Here is a 20,371-nt window from a genome sequence, read left to right on the forward strand (position 1 = left end):
GGGGCGGAGCCAACGGCCGAGATCGCGCCGCAAGTCTCGCGAGAGCCGCGGGAGCCGCACTTTCGTCACTCCGCGGCCCCCCGCACTCGGACGCCCCCTACCCGAAACCCGCACTCAGCCCCGCAATTAGGAGCGACCCGAAAATAAACACGGAATAAAACGATTTTTTAAACAATCCGCCGCTTACCCGAGTGAGAAGCCCAGCGCCGCCCGGCCCGCCGTGGCGAATCTGCCGCGCGCCGCACTTTCGCCGCGGGGCTCTACCCCCCCCTCCCGCTGGTTATTTTTTCCGCGCATTTCTCCACCCGCCACCTTGTTATTAATTATTATTATAACCGCGTTACAAAGCAGCCGATTTTTATATTTTTTTATTTAAAGGCCAGCGGTTGTGGCGAATCTGCCGACGCTCAACGCCGCCACCCCCCCCCGCCCACGCAGGGCGCGCTCTGCGCATGCGCCGCCAAACCCCGCCCCGCTTCACCCGCAGCCAATCAGCGCCCGCCGTGCGGCGAGCCACGCCCCCTCCCGCGCTTCGCCGGCCGACCATCGAGTCGGTCCTCCGAGGCGGCCACACCGGCGGGGCTAACCCGGAAGCGGCGCCTCGCAGCCGCCCGGAGGGACCGCGGCGGGTTCGGGGGGTTTCGGGGGGAATTCGGGGGGTTCCGGGGGGTCCCCGGTGCCGGTCGGGGCGGGGGGTGACGCGGGGACGGCGGTTTTTTGAGGGGGGGGCGTCCCCGGTGCCGATTGTCGCATTGGCTGGCGAGCGCTTCCGGTTTATGCCCCGCCCACTTCCGTGCTGATTGGCTGAGGGCTGCGGGGGAGGGGCGCTGTTTCCGGTTCGTCGTCGCCATGGAAACCGCGCCGGGCCACGCCCCCCCGCCGCGACCCCTGGCCAATGGGAGGGCGGCGGCGGCGGCGGCCAATCAGAGGCCGGGAGCCCGCGGGGAGCCAATGGCGGGCAAGGAGGGGTCGGCGCTGACCAATGAGGAGCCGGCGGAGCGCGAGGCCGCGGCGGCGGCCAATGAGGAGGCGCCGCCGGCGGCCATCTTGGGGTCAAGAGCAGCCAATGAGGAGCCGGGAGCGCACAGGCGGCCAATGGCGGCCATCTTGGAGCCTACAGCGGCCAATGAGATGACATCGCCGGCGGCCATCTTGGGCTCAGCACCAGCCAATGAGCAGACCCCACCGGCGGCCATCTTGGACCCTACAGCGGCCAATCAGGAGACCCCGCTGGCGGCCATCTTGGACTCAGCACCAGCCAATGAGGAGCCAGGAGCTCACAGGCAGCCAATGGCGGCCATCTTGGGGTCAGCAGCGGCCAATCAGGAGACATCATCGGTGGACATCTTGGACCCTACGGCGGCCAATGAGGAGCTGCCGCCGGCGGCCATCTTTAACCCTACACCAGCCAATGAGGAGCCGCCGCCGGCGGCCATCTTGGACCCTACACCAGCCAATGAGGAGCCGCCGCTGGCGGCCATCTTGGACCCTATGGTGGCCAATGAGGAGCTGCTGGCGGCGGCCATCTTGGACCCTACGGCGGCCAATGAGGAGCCGCCGCCGGCGGCCATCTTGGACCCTACGGCGGCCAATGAGGAGCCGCCGCCGGCGGCCATCTTGGACCCTACGGCGGCCAATGAGGAGCCGCCGCCGGCGGCCATCTTGGACCCTACACCAGCCAATGAGGAGCCGCCGCTGGCGGCCATCTTGGACCCTATGGTGGCCAATGAGGAGCTGCTGGCGGCGGCCATCTTGGACCCTACGGCGGCCAATGAGGAGCCGCCGCCGGCGGCCATCTTGGACCCTACGGCGGCCAATGGGGAGCCGCTGGCGGCGGCCATCTTTAACCCTACACCAGCCAATGAGGAGCCGCCGCCGGCGGCCATCTTGGACCCTACACCAGCCAATGAGGAGCCGCCGCCGGCGGCCATGTTGGACCCTACGGCGGCCAATGAGGAGCCGCTGGCGGCGGCCATGTTGGACCCTACGGCAGCCAATGAGGAGCCGCTGGCGGCGGCCATCTTGGACCCTACGGCGGCCAATGGGGAGCCGCTGGCGGCGGCCATCTTGGACCCTACGGCGGCCAATGGGGAGCCGCCGTCCCCGTCCCCGTCGGGGGACGCGCTGAGCGTGGCGTCGTCGCTGGGCTTCGCGTTCGCGGACGGCGACGGCTCCTCCGGCGGCTCCGACTCGGAGGCGGCGGCTCCGGCCTCGCGGCGCCCGGACCGGCACGGCTTCCTGGGCGGGAACCAGTTCAGCCGCGGCCCGTGAGGGACCCGAACCGGCCGGGTTTTGCCCCAAATCGGGGCTGCCCGGGGTGGGGGGGGGGGGAGGGCGGGTTGTGGGGCTGGGGGGGGGTGTTGTGGGGGTGGTTGTGGGGATGGGGGTTCCCTATGGGGCTGGGGGTTTCCTATGGGGCTGGGGGTTCTGTATGGAGCTGGGGGGTTCTCAGTGGGTTTGGGGGGATTCTATGGGTCTGGGGGGTCTATATGGGGCTGGGGGTTCCCTATGGGGCTGGGGGTTCTGTATGGGGCTGGGGGTTCTATATGGGGCTGGGGGTTCCCTATGGGGTGGGGGTTCTGTATGGGGCTGGGGGTTCCCTATGGGGCTGGGGGGTCTATATGGGGCTGGGGGTTTCCTATGGGGTGGGGGTTCTGTATGGGGCTGGGGGTTCCCTATGGGGCTGGGGGGTCTATATGGGGCTGGGGGTTCCCTATGGGGCTGGGGGGTCTATATGGGGCTGGGGGTTTCCTATGGGGCTGGGGAGGTCTATATGGGGCTGGGGGTTTCCTATGGGGCTGGGGGTTCCATATGGGGTTGGGGGGGTCTATATGGGGCTGGGGGTTCCCTATGGGGTGGGGGTTCTGTATGGGGCTGGGGGTTCCCTATGGGGCTGGGGGGTTCCCAGTGGGTTTGGGGGGATTCTATGGGTCTGGGGGGCCTATATGGGGCTGGGGGTTTCCTATGGGGCTGGGGGTTCTGTATGGGGCTGGGGGTTCTGTATGGGGCTGGGGGTTCCCTATGGGGCTGGGGGGGTCTCAGTGGGTTTGGGAGGATTCTATGGGTCTGGGGGGTCTATATGGGGCTGGGGGTTTCCTATGGGGCTGGGGGTTCCCTATGGGGCGGGGGGGGTCTCTATGGTCTCTGTGGGTCTCTGTGAGTCTCTATGGGTCAGTGGGTTCCCTATGTGTCCCTATGGGTCCCTATGGGTCTCTCTGGGTCTCTCTGGGTCTCTCTGGGTCTCTATGGTCCCTATGGGTCTCTCTGAGTCTCTCTGGTCTCTGTGGGTCCCTATGGGTCCCTATGGGTCTCTATGGTCCCTATGGGTCTCTATGGGTCTCTATGGGTCCCTATGGGTATCTCTGGGTCTCTCTGGTCTCTATGGGTCCCTATGGGTCCCTATGGGTCTCTCTGGTTCCTGTGGGTCCCTATGGGTCCCTATGGGTCCCTATGGGTCTCTGTGGGTCTCTATGGTCCCTATGGGTCTCTGTGGGTCTCTGTGGGTCTCTATGGTCCCTATGGGTCCCTCTGGGTCTCTGTGGGTCTCTGTGGGTCCCTATGGGTCCCTCTGGGTCTCTGTGGGTTTCTGTGGGTCTCTATGGTCCCTCTGGGTCCCTCTGGGTCTCTGTGGGTGTCTCTGGGCCCCTGTGGGTGGGTGACTCCTCCCGTCCGGCAGGGCGCGCCCCGTCCCCGTGTCGGTGTCGCGGCAGCGGGAGCTCAAGTGGCTGCAGATGCTCCAGCACTGGGACACGTGGCTGGGCCAGCGCTACCACAAGGTTTGGGGGGATTCTATGGGGCTGGGGGGTCTATATGGGGCTGGGGGTTCCCTATGGGGCTGGGGGGTCTATATGGGGCTGGGGGTTCCCTATGGGGCTGGGGGTTCCCTATGGGGCTGGGGGTTCTGTATGGGGCTGGGGGTTCTGTATGGGGCTGGGGGGTCTATATGGGGCTGGGGGTTCCCTATGGGGCTGGGGGTTCTGTATAGGGCTGGGGGGGTCTCAATGGGTTGGGGGGATTCTATGGGTCTGGGGGTTTCCTATGGGGCTGGGGGTTCCCTATGGGGCAGGGGGGGTCTTTATGGTCTCTCTGGGTCTCTATGAGTCTCTATGGGTCGGTGGGTTCCCTATGGGTCTGTATGGTCTGGGGGGGGTCCCTCCGCCCCACGGCTGGGACTTGGGGGGCCCGGGGGGTTCCTGAGACCCACAGCGGGGGCTGGGAAGGGGTCCTGCCCCATGGGGGTCCCGGGGGTCCCTCCTGCCCCACGGCTGCGACTTGGGGGGCTGGGAAGGGGTCCTGCCCCATTGGGGTCCCGGGGGGCCCTCCTGCCCCACGGCTGGCACTTGGGGGGCTGGGAAGGGGTCGTGCCCCATAGGGGGCTCTGGGGGTCCCTCCTGCCCCACGGCTGCGACTTGGGGGGCTGGGAAGGGGTCCTGCCCCATAGGGGGCTCTGGGGGTCCGTTGTGCCCCACGGCTGCCCGTGGGGGGTCTGTCCGTGGGTCTGGGGGGATTCTATGGGTCTGAGGGTCGATCTATGGGTCTGGGGGGTCCCTGTGGGTTTGGGGGGGTCTGTGACGCCGTGTCCGTGGGTCTGTCCGTGGGTCCGACCGCGCGTCCGTCCGTCCGCGCGCCAGGTGAAGCTGCGCTGCCGGAAGGGCGTCCCCCCGTCCCTGCGCGCCCGCGCGTGGCAGTTCCTGTCCCGCAGCCAATCGCAGCTCGACGCCCACCCGGGGCTGTTCCAGGTGTGCCCGGGGGGCGGGGCCAGTGCCAGGGGGCGGGGTCAATGCCAGGGGGCGGGGTCAATGCCAGGGGGCGGGGCCAGGGTGGGGGGTGGGGTCAATGCCAGGGTGTGGGGCCAAGGCCGGGGGCGGGGCCAAGGCTGAGGGGGCGGGGCCAGGGTGGGGGGCGGGGTCACTGCCAGGGTGTGGGGCCAAGGCCGGGGGGCGGGGCCAAGGTCGGGGGGCGGGGCCGAGGCCAAGGGGGCGGGGGCAGGGTGGTGGGCGGGGCCAGGGTGCTGGGCGGGGTCAAGGCTGGGGGGCGGGGTCAAGGCTGGGGGGCGGGGCCAAGGTCGGGGCTGCGGCCAAGGACATGGGGGTGGGGTCAATGCCAGGGGGCGGGGCCAAGGCTGGGGGGTGGGGCCAAGTTGGGGGGCGGGGCCAAGGTGTGGGGGGCAAGGCAGGGGGTGGGGCCAAGGTGGGTGGGCGGGGCCAAGGATGGGGGGGCGGGGTGGAGCTAAGGCCGAGGGGGTGGGGCCAGGGCGGGAGGGCGGGGCCAAGGCCGGGGGGCGGGGCCAAGGCGGAGGGGGCGGGGCCAGGGCCGGAAGCGCTTGTCCCCCCCCCCGCCCCGGCGTGACCCGCAGCGCCCCCTGCAGGAGCTGCAGCGCCGCCCCGGGGACCCGCGCTGGGTCGACGCCATCGAGCGCGACCTGCACCGGCAGTTCCCGCTGCACGAGATGTTCGTGGCGCAGGGCGGGGCCGGGTAGGACACGCCCCCCTTGGAGGACACGCCCCCTGCTGGGGACACGCCCCCTGGGGGAACAGCCTTGGGTGCGGGGGGGGGAGGCCACGCCCCCTTCTGGGGGGACACGCCCCTCGTGGGGAGGCCACGCCCCTCGTGGGGAGGCCACGCCCCTTTGTGAGTGGCTCCACCCTTCCTCTGGGTTGGCTCCTCCCCCTGTTGGCTCCTCCCCCTGTTGGCTCCTCCCCCTATTGGCTCCTCCTCTATTGGCTCCTCCCTTATTGGCTCCTCCCCCTACTGGCTCCTCCCCCTACTAGCTCCTCCCCCTGTTGGCTCCTCCCCTATTGGGTCCTCCTCTATTGGCTCCTCCCCCTATTGGCTCCTCCCCCTGTTGGCTCCTCCCCCTATTGGCTCCTCCCCTATTGGCTCCTCCCCCTATTGGCTCCTCCCCCATTGGCTCCTCCCCCTGTTGGCTCCTCCCCCTATTGGCTCCTCCTCTATTGGCTCCTCCCTTATTGGCTCCTCCCCCTGTTGGCTCCTCCCCCTATTGGCTCCTCCCCCTATTGGCTCCTCCCCCTATTGGCTCCTCCCCCTACCGGCTCTTCCCTTTATTGGCTCCTCCCCCTCCAACCTGGCTCCTCCCCCTTTCCAGGTCAGCCCCTCCCCCTCTGGCTTGGCCCCTCCCCCCATAACCCGGCCCCTCCTTTTCCCATTGGGCCCCGCCCCCTCCTCCCTGGCCCCGCCCCCTCCTCCCCGGCCCCGCCCCCTCCGGCGGCCCCGCCCCGTGACCCCGCGCGCCCCCTGCAGGCAGCAGGATTTGTTCCGCGTGCTCAAGGCCTACAGCGTCTACCGCCCCCTGGAGGGCTACTGCCAGGCCCAGGCGCCCGTGGCCGCCGTGCTGCTCATGCACATGCCGGCCGAGGTCAGAGGTCACGGGGTCACGGGGGGTCACGGGGTCATGGCGGGTCACGGGGTCATGGCGGGTCACAGGGGGCAGGAGGGACGGGGGGGGGTTGGTGGGGATGTGGGGGTTCTGGGGGCTCTGGGGGTTGTGGGGAGGGGGAGGGGGCGGCTCCCGGACGCCGGGGTCCCCCCGCTGACCCCGCCCCATTTCATTCCCCGCCCCCCCCCAGCAAGCCTTCTGGTGCCTGGTGCAGATCTGCGACAAGTACCTGCCCGGGTACTACAGCGCCGGCCTGGTGAGGGGTCAATGGGGGGCACCGGGGGGTCAGTGGGGGTCAATGGGGACCCATGGGGGTCAACGGGGTCTACAGGGGTCAACAAGAACTAATGGGGGTCAATGGGACCAATGCGGGTCAATGGGGGTCAGCAGTGGTCAGTGGGGGTCAACGGGGGTCAGTGGGGGTCTACAAGGGTCAACAAGGACCAATGGGGGTCAATGGGGACCAATGGGGACCCATGGGGGTCAACGGGGGTCAGTGGGGGTCTACAGGGGTCGACAAGAACTAATGGGGGTCAACTGGATCAATGGGGACCCATGGGGGTCAGTGGGGGCCTAGAGGGGTCAATAAGGACCAGTCAGGGTCAACGGAGACCAATAGGGATCAGCAGCGGTCCATGGGGGTCAATGGGGACCCATGGGGGTCAACGGGGGTCTACAGGGGTCAACAAAAACTAATGGGGGTCAACAGGACCAATGGGGGTCAACGGGGGTCAATGGGGGTCAGCAGTGGTCAGTGGGGGTCAACGGGGGTCAGTGGGGGTCTACAAGGGTCAACAAGGACCAATGGGGGTCAATGGGAACCAATGGGGACCCATGGGGGTCAACGGGGGTCAGTGGGGGTCTACAGGGGTCGACAAGAACTAATGGGGGTCAACGGGACCAATGGGGGTCAACCGGGGTCAGTGGGGGTCTAGAGGGGTCGACAAGAACTAATGGGGGTCAACAGGACCAATGGGGACCCATGGGGGTCAGTGGGGGTCTAGAGGGGTCAATAAGGACCAATCAGGGTCAACGGGGACCAATAGGGATCAGCAGCGGTCCATGGGGGGCAATGGGGACCCATGGGGGTCAACGGGGGTCTACAGGGGTCAACAAGAACTGATGGGGGTCAATGGAACCAATGGGGGTCAACGGGGGTCAGTGGGGATCAGCAGGGGTCAATGTGGGTCAACGGGACTCAATGGGGGTCAGCAGGGGTCAGTGGGGGTCAATGCGGGTCAGTGGTGGCCAATTGGGGCTGACACTGGTCAATGGTGGCCAACGGTGGTCAGTGGGGGCCAACGGGAATCAATGGTGGCCAATGGAGCTCAATGGTGGCCAATAGAGCCCAATGGTGGCCAATGCAGCTCAATGGCGGCCATTGCAGCCCAATGGTGGCCAGTGGTGGCCAATGGAGCTCAATGGCGGCCAATACAGCTCAATGGCGGCCAATGCAGCTCAATGGCGGCCAATGCAGCCCAGTGGTGGCCAGTGGTGGCCAATGGAGCTCAATGGTGGCCAATGCAGCTCAATGGCAGCCAACACAGCTCCACGGCGGCCAATGCAGCTCAATGGCGGCCAATGCAGCTCAGTGGTGGCCAATGCAGCTCAACGGTGGCCAATAGAGCTCAATGGCGGCCAATGCAGCTCAATGGCGGCCAACGCAGCCCAATGGTGACCAATGCAGCTCAATGGTGGCCAATAGAGATCAATGGCGGCCAATGCAGCTCAATGGTGGCCAATGCAGCTCAATGGTGGCCAATAGAGGTCAATGGTGGCCAATGCAGCTCAATGGTGCCCAATAGAGATCAATGGTGGCCAATGCAGCCCAATGGCGGCCAACACAGCTCAATGGCGGCCAACGCAGCTCAATGGTGGCCAACGCAGCTCAATGGTGGCCAATGCAGCCCAATGGTGGCCAATGCAGCTCAATGGTGGCCAATAGAGGTCAATGGCGGCCAATGCAGCTCAATGGTGGCCAATAGAGATCAATGGCGGCCAATGCAGCTCAATGGTGGCCAATAGAGATCAATGGTAGCCAATGCAGCTCAATGGCGGCCAACGCAGCTCCATGGTGGCCAATGCAGCTCAATGGCGGCCAATAGAGGTCAATGGCGGCCAATGCAGCTCAATGGTGGCCAATAGAGATCAATGGCAGCCAATGCAGCTCAATGGTGGCCAATAGAGATCAATGGCGGCCAATGCAGCTCAATGGCGGCCAATGCAGCTCAATGGTGGCCAATGCAGCTCAATGGCGGCCAATAGAGCCCAATGGCGGCCAACGCAGCCCAATGGCGGCCAATGCAGCTCAATGGTGGCCAATGCAGCTCAATGGTGGCCAATAGAGGTCAATGGCGGCCAACGCAGCTCAATGGTGGCCAATAGAGATCAATGGCAGCCAATGCAGCTCAATGGCGGCCAACGCAGCTCAATGGTGGCCAATGCAGCTCAATGGTGGCCAATAGAGGTCAATGGCGGCCAATGCAGCTCAATGGTGGCCAATAGAGATCAATGGCAGCCAATGCAGCTCAATGGTGGCCAATAGAGATCAATGGCGGCCAATGCAGCTCAATGGCGGCCAATGCAGCTCAATGGCGGCCAATGCAGCTCAATGGCGTCCAACGCAGCCCAATGGTGGCCAACGCAGCCCCGCCGCCCCCGTTTTCCCCGCAGGAGGCGCTGCAGCTGGACGGGCGCGTGTTCGAGGCCCTGGCGCGGCGCGTCCTGCCGGCCGCCCAGCGGCACCTGCGGCAGCACCGCGTGGAGCCGCCGCTCTACCTCACCGAGTGGTTCATGTGCCTGTTCGCCCGCAGCCTCCCCTGGGCCGCCGTGCTGCGCGTCTGGGACATGTTCTTCTGCGAGGGTCAGGGGGCGCCCCGGGGCCCCCAGTGTCCCCCCATGTCCCCGTGTCCCTCAACGTCCCAGTGTCCCCAATGTCCCCAGTGTTCCCCAATGTCCCCAATGTTCCCCAATGTCCACAATGTTCCCCGATGTCCCTGTGTCCCCCAATGTCCCCACGTCCCCTGATGTCCTTTGATGTCCCCCAATGTCCCCATGTCCTTCAATGTCCCCAATGTTCCTCAATGTCCCCGATGTCCCCCAATGTCCCAGTGTCCCAAATGTCCCCGATGTTCCCCAATGTCCCTGTGTCCCCCAATGTCCTCGATGTCCCCAATGTCCCGTGATGTCCCCTGTTGTGCCCGTGTCCCCCAATGTCCCCCGATGTCCCCGTGTCTCCCAACGTCCCCTGTTGTCCCCCAATGTCCCCATGTCCCCAATGTCCCCGTGTCCCCCAATGTCCTCCGATGTCCCCCAATGTCTCTCAACGTCCCTTGTTGTCCCCCAATGCCCCCATGTCCCCGTGTCCCCCAATGTCCCCGTGTCCCCCAATGTCCCCATGTCCCCATGTCCCCCAATGTCCCCGTGTCCCCGTGTCCCCTGTTGTCCCCATGTCCCCCAATGTCCTCCGATGTCCCCGTGTCTCCCAACGTCCCCTGTTGTCCCCCAATGTCCCAGTGTCCCCAATGTCCCCCAATGTCCCCGTGTCCCCCAATGTCCCCATGTCCCCGTGTCCCCCAATGTCCCCGTGTCCCCCAATGTCCTCTGATGTCCCCGTGTCTCCCAACGTCCCCTGTTGTCCCACAATGTCCCCATGTCCCCAATGTCCCCCAATGTCCCCATGTCCCCCAATGTCCCCATGTCCCCGTTTCCCCCAATGTCCCCGTGTCTCCCAACGTCCCCTGTTGTCCCACAATGTCCCCATGTCCCCAATGTCGCCATGTCCCCGTGTCCCTCAATGTCCCCATGTCCCCGTTTCCCCCAATGTCCCCGTGTCCCCCAATGTCCTCCGATGTCCCCGTGTCTCCCAACGTCCCCTGTTGTCCCCCAATGTCCCCATGTTCCCAATGTCCCCATGTCCCCGTGTCCCCCAATGTGCCCGTGTCCCCCAATGCCCCCGTGTCCCACATGTCCCCCGAAGTCCCCCAATGACGTCCCCGTGTCCCCAGGGGCGAAGATCCTGTTCCGCGTGGGGCTGGCGCTGCTGCGCCGGGCGCTGGGGACGCCCCAGAAGCTGCGGAGCTGCCCCGGCTTCTACGAGACCATGGAGGCGCTCAAGAGCGTCCCCTGGGCTGGGGACAGCGAGGAGCAGCTGGTGCACGAGGTGACACCGGGGACAGCGGCGGGACGTTGGGGACGTCGGGGGGACCGGGGACGTCGGGGGGACAGGGGGACATTGGGGGACATGGGGACATGGGGGGATGTGGGGACGTGGGGGGGATCGGGGACATCAGGGGGACAGGGGGACATTGGGGACATCGGGGGGATTGGGGACATTGGGGGGACAGGGGGACATTGGGGACATCGGGGAGACCGGGGGGATCGGGGACATCGAGGGGATTGGGGACATTGGGGGACAGGGGGACATTGGGAATATTGGGGAGACCGGGGGGACCGGGGACGTCGGGGGGACAGGGGGACATTGGGGGACATGGGGACATGGGGGGATGTGGGGACGTGGGGGGGATCGGGGATATCGGGGACACACGGACGCGGGGACACACGGACGCGGGGATATCGGGGACACACAGACGCGGGGATATCGGGGACACGCGGACGCGGGGATATCGGGGACACGCGGACGCAGGGATATCGGGGACACACGGACGCGGGGACATGGGGACACACGGACGCGGGGATATCGGGGACACGCGGACGCGGGGATATCGGGGACACACGGACGCGGGGACATGGGGACACACGGACGTGGGGATATCGGGGACACGCGGACGCGGGGATATCGGGGACACACGGACGTGGGGACATGGGGACACACAGACACGGGGACACATGGACGCGGGGACATGGGGACACACAGACACGGGGACACACGGACGCGGGGATATCGGGGACACACGGACGCGGGGATATCGGGGACACGCGGACGCGGGGACATCGGGGACACGCGGGGACGGTGACGCGCCCCGCGGTGCCGCTGCAGGTGGCGTCGGTGCCGGTGAGCGGCGCGGCGCTGGCGCGGGCCCGGCGGCGACTGACGCGGCGGCTGCGGCGCCCAACCCCGCCCCCCCTGCAGGGGGCGCTGGCGCTGCTGAGGGAGCGGCCGGGGGAGGGGAGCCCGGGGGGGGAGGGGAGCCCGGGGGGGGAGGGGAGGGAGCGGGGGGAGGGGAGCCCGGGGGGGGAGGGGAGCCGGGGGGGGGAGGGGATGGAGGGGGGGGAGGGGAAACCGGGGGGGGAGGGGAGCCCGGGGGGGGAGGGGATGGAGGGGGGGAGGGGAGCCCGGGGGGGGAGGGGAGAGAGGGGGGGGAGGGGAAACTGGGGGGGGAGGGGAAACTGGGGGGGGAGGGGATGAAGGGGGGGAGGGGAACACAGTGGGGGAGGGGAACAAGGCGGGGGAGGGGAAACTTGGCGGGGAGGGGATAAAGGGGGGGGAGGGGAGCCCGGGGGGGGAGGGGAAACTGGGGGGGGAGGGGAACACAGTGGGGGAGGGGAAAGTGGGGGGGGAGGGGAAGAAGGGGAAGGGGGGGGAGGGGCTGCGGGGGCTGCTGCGGCGGGTGGGGGCGGGGAGGGGGCGGGGAGGGGGCGGCGTGCTTGATTGATTGACAGGTGTCCCGGGGATTGACGGGCGCCCGGAGCCGGCGATTGGCAGCTGTCCCAGTTGATTGACAGCCGCCGCGGTTGATGGACGTCCGCCGCGGTTGATTGGCAGCTGACCCAGTTGATTGGCAGCTGTCCCAGTTGATTGGCAGCTGTCCCAGTTGATTGACAGCTGCCGCGGTTGATTGACAGCAGCCCCAGCTGATTGGCAGCCACCGCGGTTGATTGACAGCCACCAGGGTTGATTGACAGCAGCCCCAGCAGATTGGCAGCCACCGCGGTTGATTGACAGCCACCAGGGTTGATGATTGACAGCCGCCGTGGTTGATTGGCGGCCACTGAGATTGACTGACAGCGCCGCGGTCGATCGATTGACAGCTGATCGTGATTGACAGCTCGCTCCGCCTTTGATTGACAGCTGTTGTTGATTGATGGGCCATCCAGCGCCTGATTGACAGCTGCCGTGCCAGGTCCTGATGGGCAGCCTGTGATTGATTGACAGCTGCCTGTGATTGACAGCCTAGCGCTTGATTGACAGCTGCCTCCGTTTGATTGACAGCTGCCCTGAAGGACACCCCCTGGTTGTCAGTCCTTTGATTGACACCCCACCCAGCCCATGATTGACAGCTCCATATGATTGACAGCCCGTGATTGATTGATTGACAGCCCTTTGATTGACACCCCGCCCAGCCCATGATTGACAGCTCCATATGATTGACAGTCCACGATTGATTGACAGCCCTTTGATTGACACCCCGCCCAGCCCGTGATTGACAGCTCCATACGATTGACAGCCCGTGATTGATTGATTGACAGCCCTTTGATTGACACCCCGCCCAGCCCGTGATTGACAGCTCCATATGATTGACAGCCCGTGATTGATTGACAGCTCCCGGGACGCCTGGGTCCCCCCAAGCCCCGCCCCTTTTCCCATTTTTGGGTCAAAAAGCGCCCGAAAAGGTTCCGGCGGCTCCGCCTCGTCCTTGGGGGTCCCGGGGGGTCCCGCGTTTGGGGACCGGGAATCGGCCCGCGGCCCCTTTAAGCGCTTTCGCGCCCCCCCTCGGGCGCCCGCTGATGACGCCACTTCCGGCCGACGCCACTTCCGGCCGCCGCCACTTCCGCCCGCCCGAGTGTCGGCGCCGCCGGTGAGCGCGCCCGCGGCGGGGGCGGGGGGGGGGCTGATTTGCATATGCAAATGAGCGCGCGGCGGCTTAATGAGCGCTAACGAGCTCCGCCCTCCCCTCCCCCCAGCCCATGGCCAAGCGCAAAGGGACGATCGAGGAGCCCCCGGGGCGGGAGGGGCCCGAGGAGCCGCCGCGGAAACGGGTGAGGGCCGGATAGGGGCCGGATAGAGGCCACAGGGGGGGATATAGGGGGTACAGGGGCCACAGGGGCCATATAGAGGCCATAGGGGGGTCTACGGGGGGATATAGGGGGCATAGAGGCCATATAGAGACCATATAGAGGCCACAGGGGGGTCTACGGGGGGATATAGGGGGTAGAGGGGCCATATAGAGGCCATATAGAGGCTATAGAGGAGTCTATGGGGGGATATAGAGTGAGATATAGGGGGGATAGGGACTATATAGAGGACATAGGGGGGTCTATGGGGGGATATAGGACGTATAGGGGCCATATAGAGGCTATAGAGGGGTCTATGGGGGGATATAGAGTGAGATATAGGGGGTATAGGGGCTATATAGAGGACATAGGGGTGTCTACAGGGGGATATAGGAGGGGCTATGGGGGATATAGAGGATATAGGAGCTATATAGAGGCTATAGGGGGGTCTATGGGGGAATATAGGGGGACATAGGGGCTATATAGAGGCCATAGGGGGGTCTACAGGGGGATATAGGAGGGGCTATGGGGGACATAGGGGCTATGTAGAGGCCATAGGGGGGTCTACGGGGGGATATAGGGGGGTCTATGGGGGGGTTATGGGGCTACAGGGGGGATATAGGGACTATCGGGGGCTCTATGGGAGATATAGGAGGATATAGGGGCTATATAGAGGCCATAGGGGGCTCTATGGGGGGCTCTGTGGGGGGGTTTATGGGGGATATAGGGGCTATAGGGGGGTCTGTGGGGGGATATAGGGGATATGGGGGATACAGGGAGGATATAAACATTATAGGAGCGTTTGGGGGATATAGAAGTTATAGGGGGTTAAGGGAGGATATGGGGTCTATAGGGGCTATGGGGGATATAGGGGGCTATAGGGGGGTTACGGGGCATATGGGGGTTGGGGGGGGTGTAGGAGATATAGGAGGTTGTGGGGCGATATATAGGGGATATGGGGGGAGTTATGGGGAATAAAGGGGCTATAGGAAGGTTATGGGGGCCTATAAGAGCTATAGGGGGCTGTGGGAGGATATGGGGGCTATAGGGGGCTATGGGGGGATACAAGGGCTGTAGGGGATTACGGGGGACCCATGTCTCTGTGTCTATAGGGTCCATGGGGAGGTTGCCACGTCTCCGTGGGTTCTATAGGGGTTGTGGGGGGGTCTGTGTGTCTATAGGGTCCATGGGGTGTTCCCCATGTCTCTGCGGGGGCCGTGGGGCTGTCTCTGTGTGTCTCTGTGCCTATAGGCGCCCATAGGGTCCATAGGGGGCCCCGGCAGCCGCTTCCCGGGGCAGCCGTCGCTGGACAGCGACGAGGACGAGGACGACGAGGAGGAGGAGGAGGAGGAAGGAGCCGCGGCCGAGCTGCTGCGCGGCCTGGGTCAGTATGGGCGCCATAGGGGGCTATAGGGGACCTGCAGAGCCTACGGGAGCTGCACGGAACCTATGGGCTGTGTAGGGGCTGGAGGGGATCTGTGAGAGCCATAGGGGACCTATAGACACTATAGGAGGTATAGAGAATCTATGCGACCCATAGGGACCCTGTAGGAGTTGTAAGAGCTGTAGGAGATGTATGGGGGCCATAGGGGACCTGGGGGGCCATAGGGGACCTATAGGGGACCTGCAGAGGCTATAGGAGCTGCAGGGAACCTATGGGGTGCATAAGGGATCTACGTGGCTTGTAAGAGCTGTAGAAGATCTATAGGGGCTGTAAGAGCTGTAGAAGATCTATAGGGGCTGGGAGGAATCTGTGAGAGCCATAGGGGATCTATATAGAGATCTATATATATATAGAGACTACGGGAGCTCTAGGGGATCTATGGGGGCTGTAGGGGACCTGGGAGAGCTTTGGGGATGGGAGGGGTTATGGGTGGGTCCATAGGGTCTGTAGGGTCTATAGGATCCATAGGGTGTGTGACTCGGCCCCTCCCCCAGGGCAGGAGGCAGGTCCATAGGGTCCATAAACTCTATATGATCCGTAAGGTCTATAGCGTACATAGAGTCTATATGATCCATAGGGCCCATAGGGTCCCTGACTCGGCTCCTCCTCCAGGGCAGGAGACAGGTCCATAGAGTCCATAGATTCTATAGGACCTATGGGGTCTATAGGACCTATGGGGTCTATAGGATCCATGGGGTCCCTGACTCGGCCCCTCCCCCAGGGCAGGAGGCAGGTCCATGGGGTCTATAGGATCCATGGGGTCTATAGGATCCATAGGCTCTATAGGATCCATGGGGTCCCTGACTCGGCCCCTCCCCCAGGGCAGGAGGCGGGTCTATAGGATCCATAGGGTCCATGGGGTCTATAGGGTCCATGGGGTCTATAGTGTCTATAGGATCTGTGGGGTCCCTGACTCGGCCCCTCCCCCAGGGCAGGAGGCGGGGCCATGGGGTCTATAGGATCCATGGGGTCTATAGGACCCATAGGGTCCAGGGGGTCTATAGGGTCCAGGGGGTCTATAGGATCTATAGGGTCCAGGGGGTCTATAGGGTCCAGGGGGTCCCTGACTCGGCCCCTCCCCAGGGCAGGAGGCGGGGCCGGCGCAGGGGGGGGAGGGGCCGGTGCCGCTGACCCCGTTTAACCTGGAGGAGGAGCTGGGGGAGGGGCGCTTCGACCCCCACGGGCATTTCCTGCCCCACCCCCGCCCCCGCCAGCCCGACCCCTGGCTGGACACGCTCGACTGGGTACGGACACGGGGACGGGGGGGACATGGGGGGGACGGGGGGGATGTGGGACATGGGGGACATGGGGGGACGGGGGGGGATGTGGGACATGGGGGGACATGTGGGGAAATGGGGGGATATGGGACATGGGGGACATGGGGGGGGACGGGGGGGATGTGGGACATGGGGGGACATGGGGGACATGAGGGGACGGGGGGATGTGGGACATGGGGGGACATGGGGACATGTGGGGAAATGGGGGGACAGGGGGGGATGTGGGACATAGGGGGGACATGGGGGACATGAGGGGACGGGGGGATATGGGACATGGGGGACATGGGGGGGACGGGGGGGATGTGGGACATGGGGGGACATGAGGGGACAGGGGGGGACAGGGGGGGATGTGGGACATGGGGGGACATGGGGACATGTGGGGAAATGGGGGGACAGGGGGGGATGTGGGACATAGGGGGACATGGGGGGGATGGGGGGGATGTGGGACATGGGGGGATGGGGAGGGATGTGGGACATGAGGGGACATGGGGGAAATGGGGGGAAAGGGGGGACGTGGGATATGGGGGACAGGGGGACATGGGGATGTTGGGTACGGGGACAGGGGACACGGGGACATTGGGGGACAGGGGGGAAATGGGGGGATGTGGGATATGGGGGACATGGGGACATGGGGGTCAGGGGGACAGGGGGACATGGGTACACGGGGACATTAGGTATAGGGACAGGGGGACACGGGGACATCGGTTGGGTACAGGGACAGGGGGACATGGGGGGACAGGGGGACATGGGGACATTGGGTATGGGGACATGGGGAGACAGGGGGACAGCGATTGGGGACACAGGGACATTGGGGGACAGGGGGACATGGGGGGACATGGGGACATTGGGTATAGAGACAGGGGGACATGGGGACATCGATTGGGTACAGGGACGGGGACATTGATTTGGGATGGGGGACATTGGGGGACGTGGGGGGGAAATGGGGGGATGTGGGACAGGGGGACATTGGGTACAGGGACAGGGGGACATGGGGTCATGGGGGGACAGCGACTGGGACATGGGGACACTGGGGGACGTGGGGGGATGTGGGATATGGGGGGACAGGGGGACATTCATTGGGGACATGGGGACACAGGGGGATGGGGGGACAGCGATTGGGGACATTGGGGGTCATGGGGGGAAATGAGGGGATGTGGGGGACGGGGGGACATGGGGACGGGGGGACATTGTGGGGCCACGGGGAGGATGGGGGTGATGGGGGACATTTGGGAACAGGGGGTACAGGGGGGGATGGTGACGTGGGGGGGACATTGGCAGGTACGGGGGGGTCACCCTCACCCCCTGCCCCCCCCCCGTTTCTCCCCCCCCCCCGTTTCTCCCCCCCCCCCCAGAGGCAGATCAAGCCCCGCCCCCCGTCCCCGCCCCGCCCCCCGGCCGCCGCCCCCCGCCCCTCCCCCAGCTGCTGCGGGACGTGCTGCGGCTGCTGCGCCCGGGGGAGACCGTAGGGGGCGCCCTGCGGCGGCTGGCGGCGCCGGGACACGCCCCCCGGGGGCGGGGCCAGGCCCGGGGGCGGGGCCAGCCCCGGGGGCGTGACGCGGAGGGGAGCGGCCAAGGGGAGGGCAGCGGCCAATCAGAGGGCAGCGGCCAAGCGGAGGGGTGTGGTGATGAGGAGGGGCGTGGCCAGGTGAAGGGGAGTGGCCAATCAGAGGGTGGCGGCCAAGTGGAGGGGCGCGGCCAGGTGAAGGGGAGCAGCCAATCAGAGGGCAGCAGCCAAGTGGAGGGGCGTGGTGACGAGGAGGGGCGTGGCCGGGTGAAGGGGCGCGGCCAAGCAGAGGGGAGCGGCCAATCAGAGGGGAGCAGCCAAGTGGAGGGGCGTGGCGACGAGGAGGGGCGTGGCCAAGCAGAGGGGAGCGGCCAATCAGAGGGGAGCAGCCAAGCAGAGGGGCGTGGTGATGAGGAGGGGCGGGGTGAAGTGAAGGGGCGTGGCCAGGTGAAGGGGAGCGGCCAATCAGAGGGGAGCAGCCAATCAGAGGGGAGCAGCCAAGCGGAGGGTGTGGCCAAGTGAAGGGGCGTGGTGATGCAGAGGGGAGCGGCCAATCGGAGGGGAGCGCCGAAGCGGAGGGGCGTGGCCCAGCGGAGGGGCGTGGCCAGCGGGGCGGTGGGCGGAGCCGCGGGCTGGGCCCCGCCCCCTGGAGGCGCTGGTAGCCCTTTCGGACGCGTTGGTGGCCCGGGGGCTGTTCGGGGTGTTCCAGGAGACCCGCGAGCGCCTGCGGGGGCGGCTGCGGGCCCTGGGGGGCGACCCCCCCAGCCCCGCCCACTCGGGGGGGAGCCCCGCCCACTCGGAGGGTGGCCCCGCCCACTCGGAGGGAAGCCCCGCCCACTCGGGGGGAAGCCCCGCCCACTCAGAGGGAAGCCCCATCCTCGATATGTTTGCGGAGGAGGAAGGTGAGGGGGGTTTTGGGGGAAAATCGGGGGATTTGGGGGTTTTGGGGGGTTTACCGGGGTTTTGGGGGGCGGGAGGTGGGGGGGGGTTTGGGGGGTTCAAGGGGGTTTGGGGTTTTGGGGGAACATTTGGGGTGCGGGGGCGGTTTTGGGGTGATAAGGGGATTTGGGGGGTTTTGGGGGAACATTTGGGGTGCGGGGGCGGTTTTGGGGTGATAAGGGGGATTTGGGGGGTTTTGGGGGAACACTTGGGGTGCGGGGGCGGTTTTGGGGTGATAAGGGGGTTTTGGGGGTTCATGGGGTTTGGATGTTGGGGGGGCTGGAGGTTCAAGGGGGAATTTGGGGAGTTTTGGGGGTTCAAAGGGGTAATTGGGGGGCTGAAGGGGGTAATTTTGGGGGCCAAGGGGTAATTTGGGGTTCAAAAGGGTAATTTGGGCGTCAAAGGAGTAATTTTGGGGGTCAAAGGGGTAATTTGAGGGTCAAAGGGGAACTTTTGGGGTTCAAAGGGGTAATTTGGGGGTTCAAAAGGGCAATTTGGGGCTTGAAAGGGGAACTTTTGGGGTTCAAAGGGGTAGTTTTGGGGTCCAAAAATGCCAATTTGTGGGTCAAAGGGGAAACTTTGGGGGTTCAAACGGATAATTCGGGGTTCAAAAGGGTAATTTTGGGGGTCGAAAAGGGAACTTTTAGGGTTCATTTGGGCTTCAAGGGAGCGATTTGGGGATTTTTGCAGCTGAGGGGTTTTGGGGTGACCCCCCCTCTGGCCCCCAGGGCGGGGATTTGGGGGTTCGGGGGGTTTAAGGGAGGGGATTTGGGGGTTTTTGGGGTGACCCCCCCCTGTTTCGTCAGGGGGGTTGGAGCCGCTGCCCGAGGTGCTGTGGGAATATCAGTGGGAGCACCCGGGGGACCCCAAAATCTACGGGCCCTTCAGCAGCGCCCAGATGCAGGTGGGGGGGACCCCAAAACTGGGGGGGGACCCCAAAACCTGGGGGGGGACCCCAAAATTGGGGAGGGACCCCCAAAACCCGGGGGGGGGGCCCCAAAACCCGGGGGGGGGAACCCCAAAATTGGGGAGGGACCCCAAAACCCGGGGGGGGGGCCCAAAACTGGGGGGGGACCCCAAAATTTAGGGGGGAACCCCAAAATGCAGCGGGGACCCCAAAACCCAGGGGGGGGACCAAAATCTGGGGGGGGACACCTTAAAATTGGGGGGGGGACCCAAATTGCGGCAACACCCCAAAGTTTGGGGGGGAACCCCAAAATCCGGGGGGGGACCCCAAAACTGGGGGGGGGGCTTAAAACCTGGGGGGGGGGGGGAAATCTTAAAATTGGGGGGCACCCCAAATTGGGAAGAACGGCCCAAAATTAGAGGGACACCCCAAAATTTGGTGGGAACCAGAACTGGGGGGGGGGGGGACCCAAAAATTGGGGGAGGCCCCAAAAATGGGGGAGAAACACTTGAATTGGGGGGTGTGAAATGGGAAAGGGGGGGGTCCCCAAATTCAAAGGGGGATCCCCCAAATTGAATGGGGGGTATCCCCAAAATAGAGCGGGGGGGGGGGGGGGCACAAATTGGGGGGATGCCAAAAATTGGGGGGGGGGGGGGGGCTTAAAATGAGAGGGACACCCCAATTTTGGGGGGGGGGGGGGGCAGTAAAATTGGGCTGAAAAACGGGGTTTATGGGGAATTTGCGGCGGGTTTTGGGGGCTGGGGGTGCCGGGGTTTTTGGGGTGCCCCCCCCCCGACCCCCCCGTGTTCCCCCCAGGAGTGGGCGGCCCAGGGGTATTTCCGGGGGGGCGCGCGGGTGCCGGCGCGTGGGGCCCCGGGGGCCCTTTTACGACTGTTCGCGCGTGGATTTCCAGCTCTACACGTGACGGGGGGACCCCAAAATATGGGGG

General features: G+C 65.3%; 2 protein-coding genes across 2 annotated transcripts; both read left to right on the forward strand.

Annotated features, from left to right (window-relative positions):
• Nucleotides 1-716: 716 nt before the first annotated feature.
• Nucleotides 717-13,209, forward strand: LOC136001186 (TBC1 domain family member 10A-like). The gene is made up of 11 exons (XM_065655269.1): nucleotides 717-2,267; nucleotides 3,677-3,776; nucleotides 4,632-4,739; nucleotides 5,369-5,475; nucleotides 6,262-6,376; nucleotides 6,588-6,653; nucleotides 9,071-9,260; nucleotides 10,405-10,559; nucleotides 11,397-11,547; nucleotides 12,570-12,594; nucleotides 12,900-13,209. The coding sequence occupies exons 1-11, from the start codon at nucleotides 850-852 to the stop codon at nucleotides 13,207-13,209; spliced, it is 2,745 nt and encodes a 914-aa protein (XP_065511341.1). The 5' UTR covers nucleotides 717-849.
• Nucleotides 12,023-20,365, forward strand: CD2BP2 (CD2 cytoplasmic tail binding protein 2). The gene is given in 9 exon segments (XM_065655270.1): nucleotides 12,023-13,155; nucleotides 13,262-13,336; nucleotides 14,603-14,735; nucleotides 15,879-16,039; nucleotides 17,425-17,535; nucleotides 18,112-18,478; nucleotides 19,322-19,419; nucleotides 20,239-20,277; nucleotides 20,279-20,365. Coding segments are annotated over 8 exon segments (1,050 nt in total). The 5' UTR covers nucleotides 12,023-13,155; nucleotides 13,262-13,264; the 3' UTR covers nucleotides 20,348-20,365.
• Nucleotides 20,366-20,371: the final 6 nt, after the last annotated feature.

Source organism: Caloenas nicobarica, chromosome 38 (assembly GCF_036013445.1).
Source record: "Caloenas nicobarica isolate bCalNic1 chromosome 38, bCalNic1.hap1, whole genome shotgun sequence".
NCBI lineage: Eukaryota > Metazoa > Chordata > Aves > Columbiformes > Columbidae > Caloenas > Caloenas nicobarica.

Coding starts and splice junctions, on each gene's coding strand:
- LOC136001186 (XM_065655269.1), top strand. CDS start 850: ATGGAAACCGCGCCGGGCCACGCCCCCCCGCCGCGACCCCTGGCCAAT. Junction 3,777..4,631: donor TGGGCCAGCGCTACCACAAG/GTTTGGGGGGAT, acceptor TCCGCGCGCCAG/GTGAAGCTGCGCTGCCGGAA. Junction 12,595..12,899: donor CTGAAGGACACCCCCTGGTT/GTCAGTCCTTTG, acceptor ATTGATTGACAG/CTCCCGGGACGCCTGGGTCC.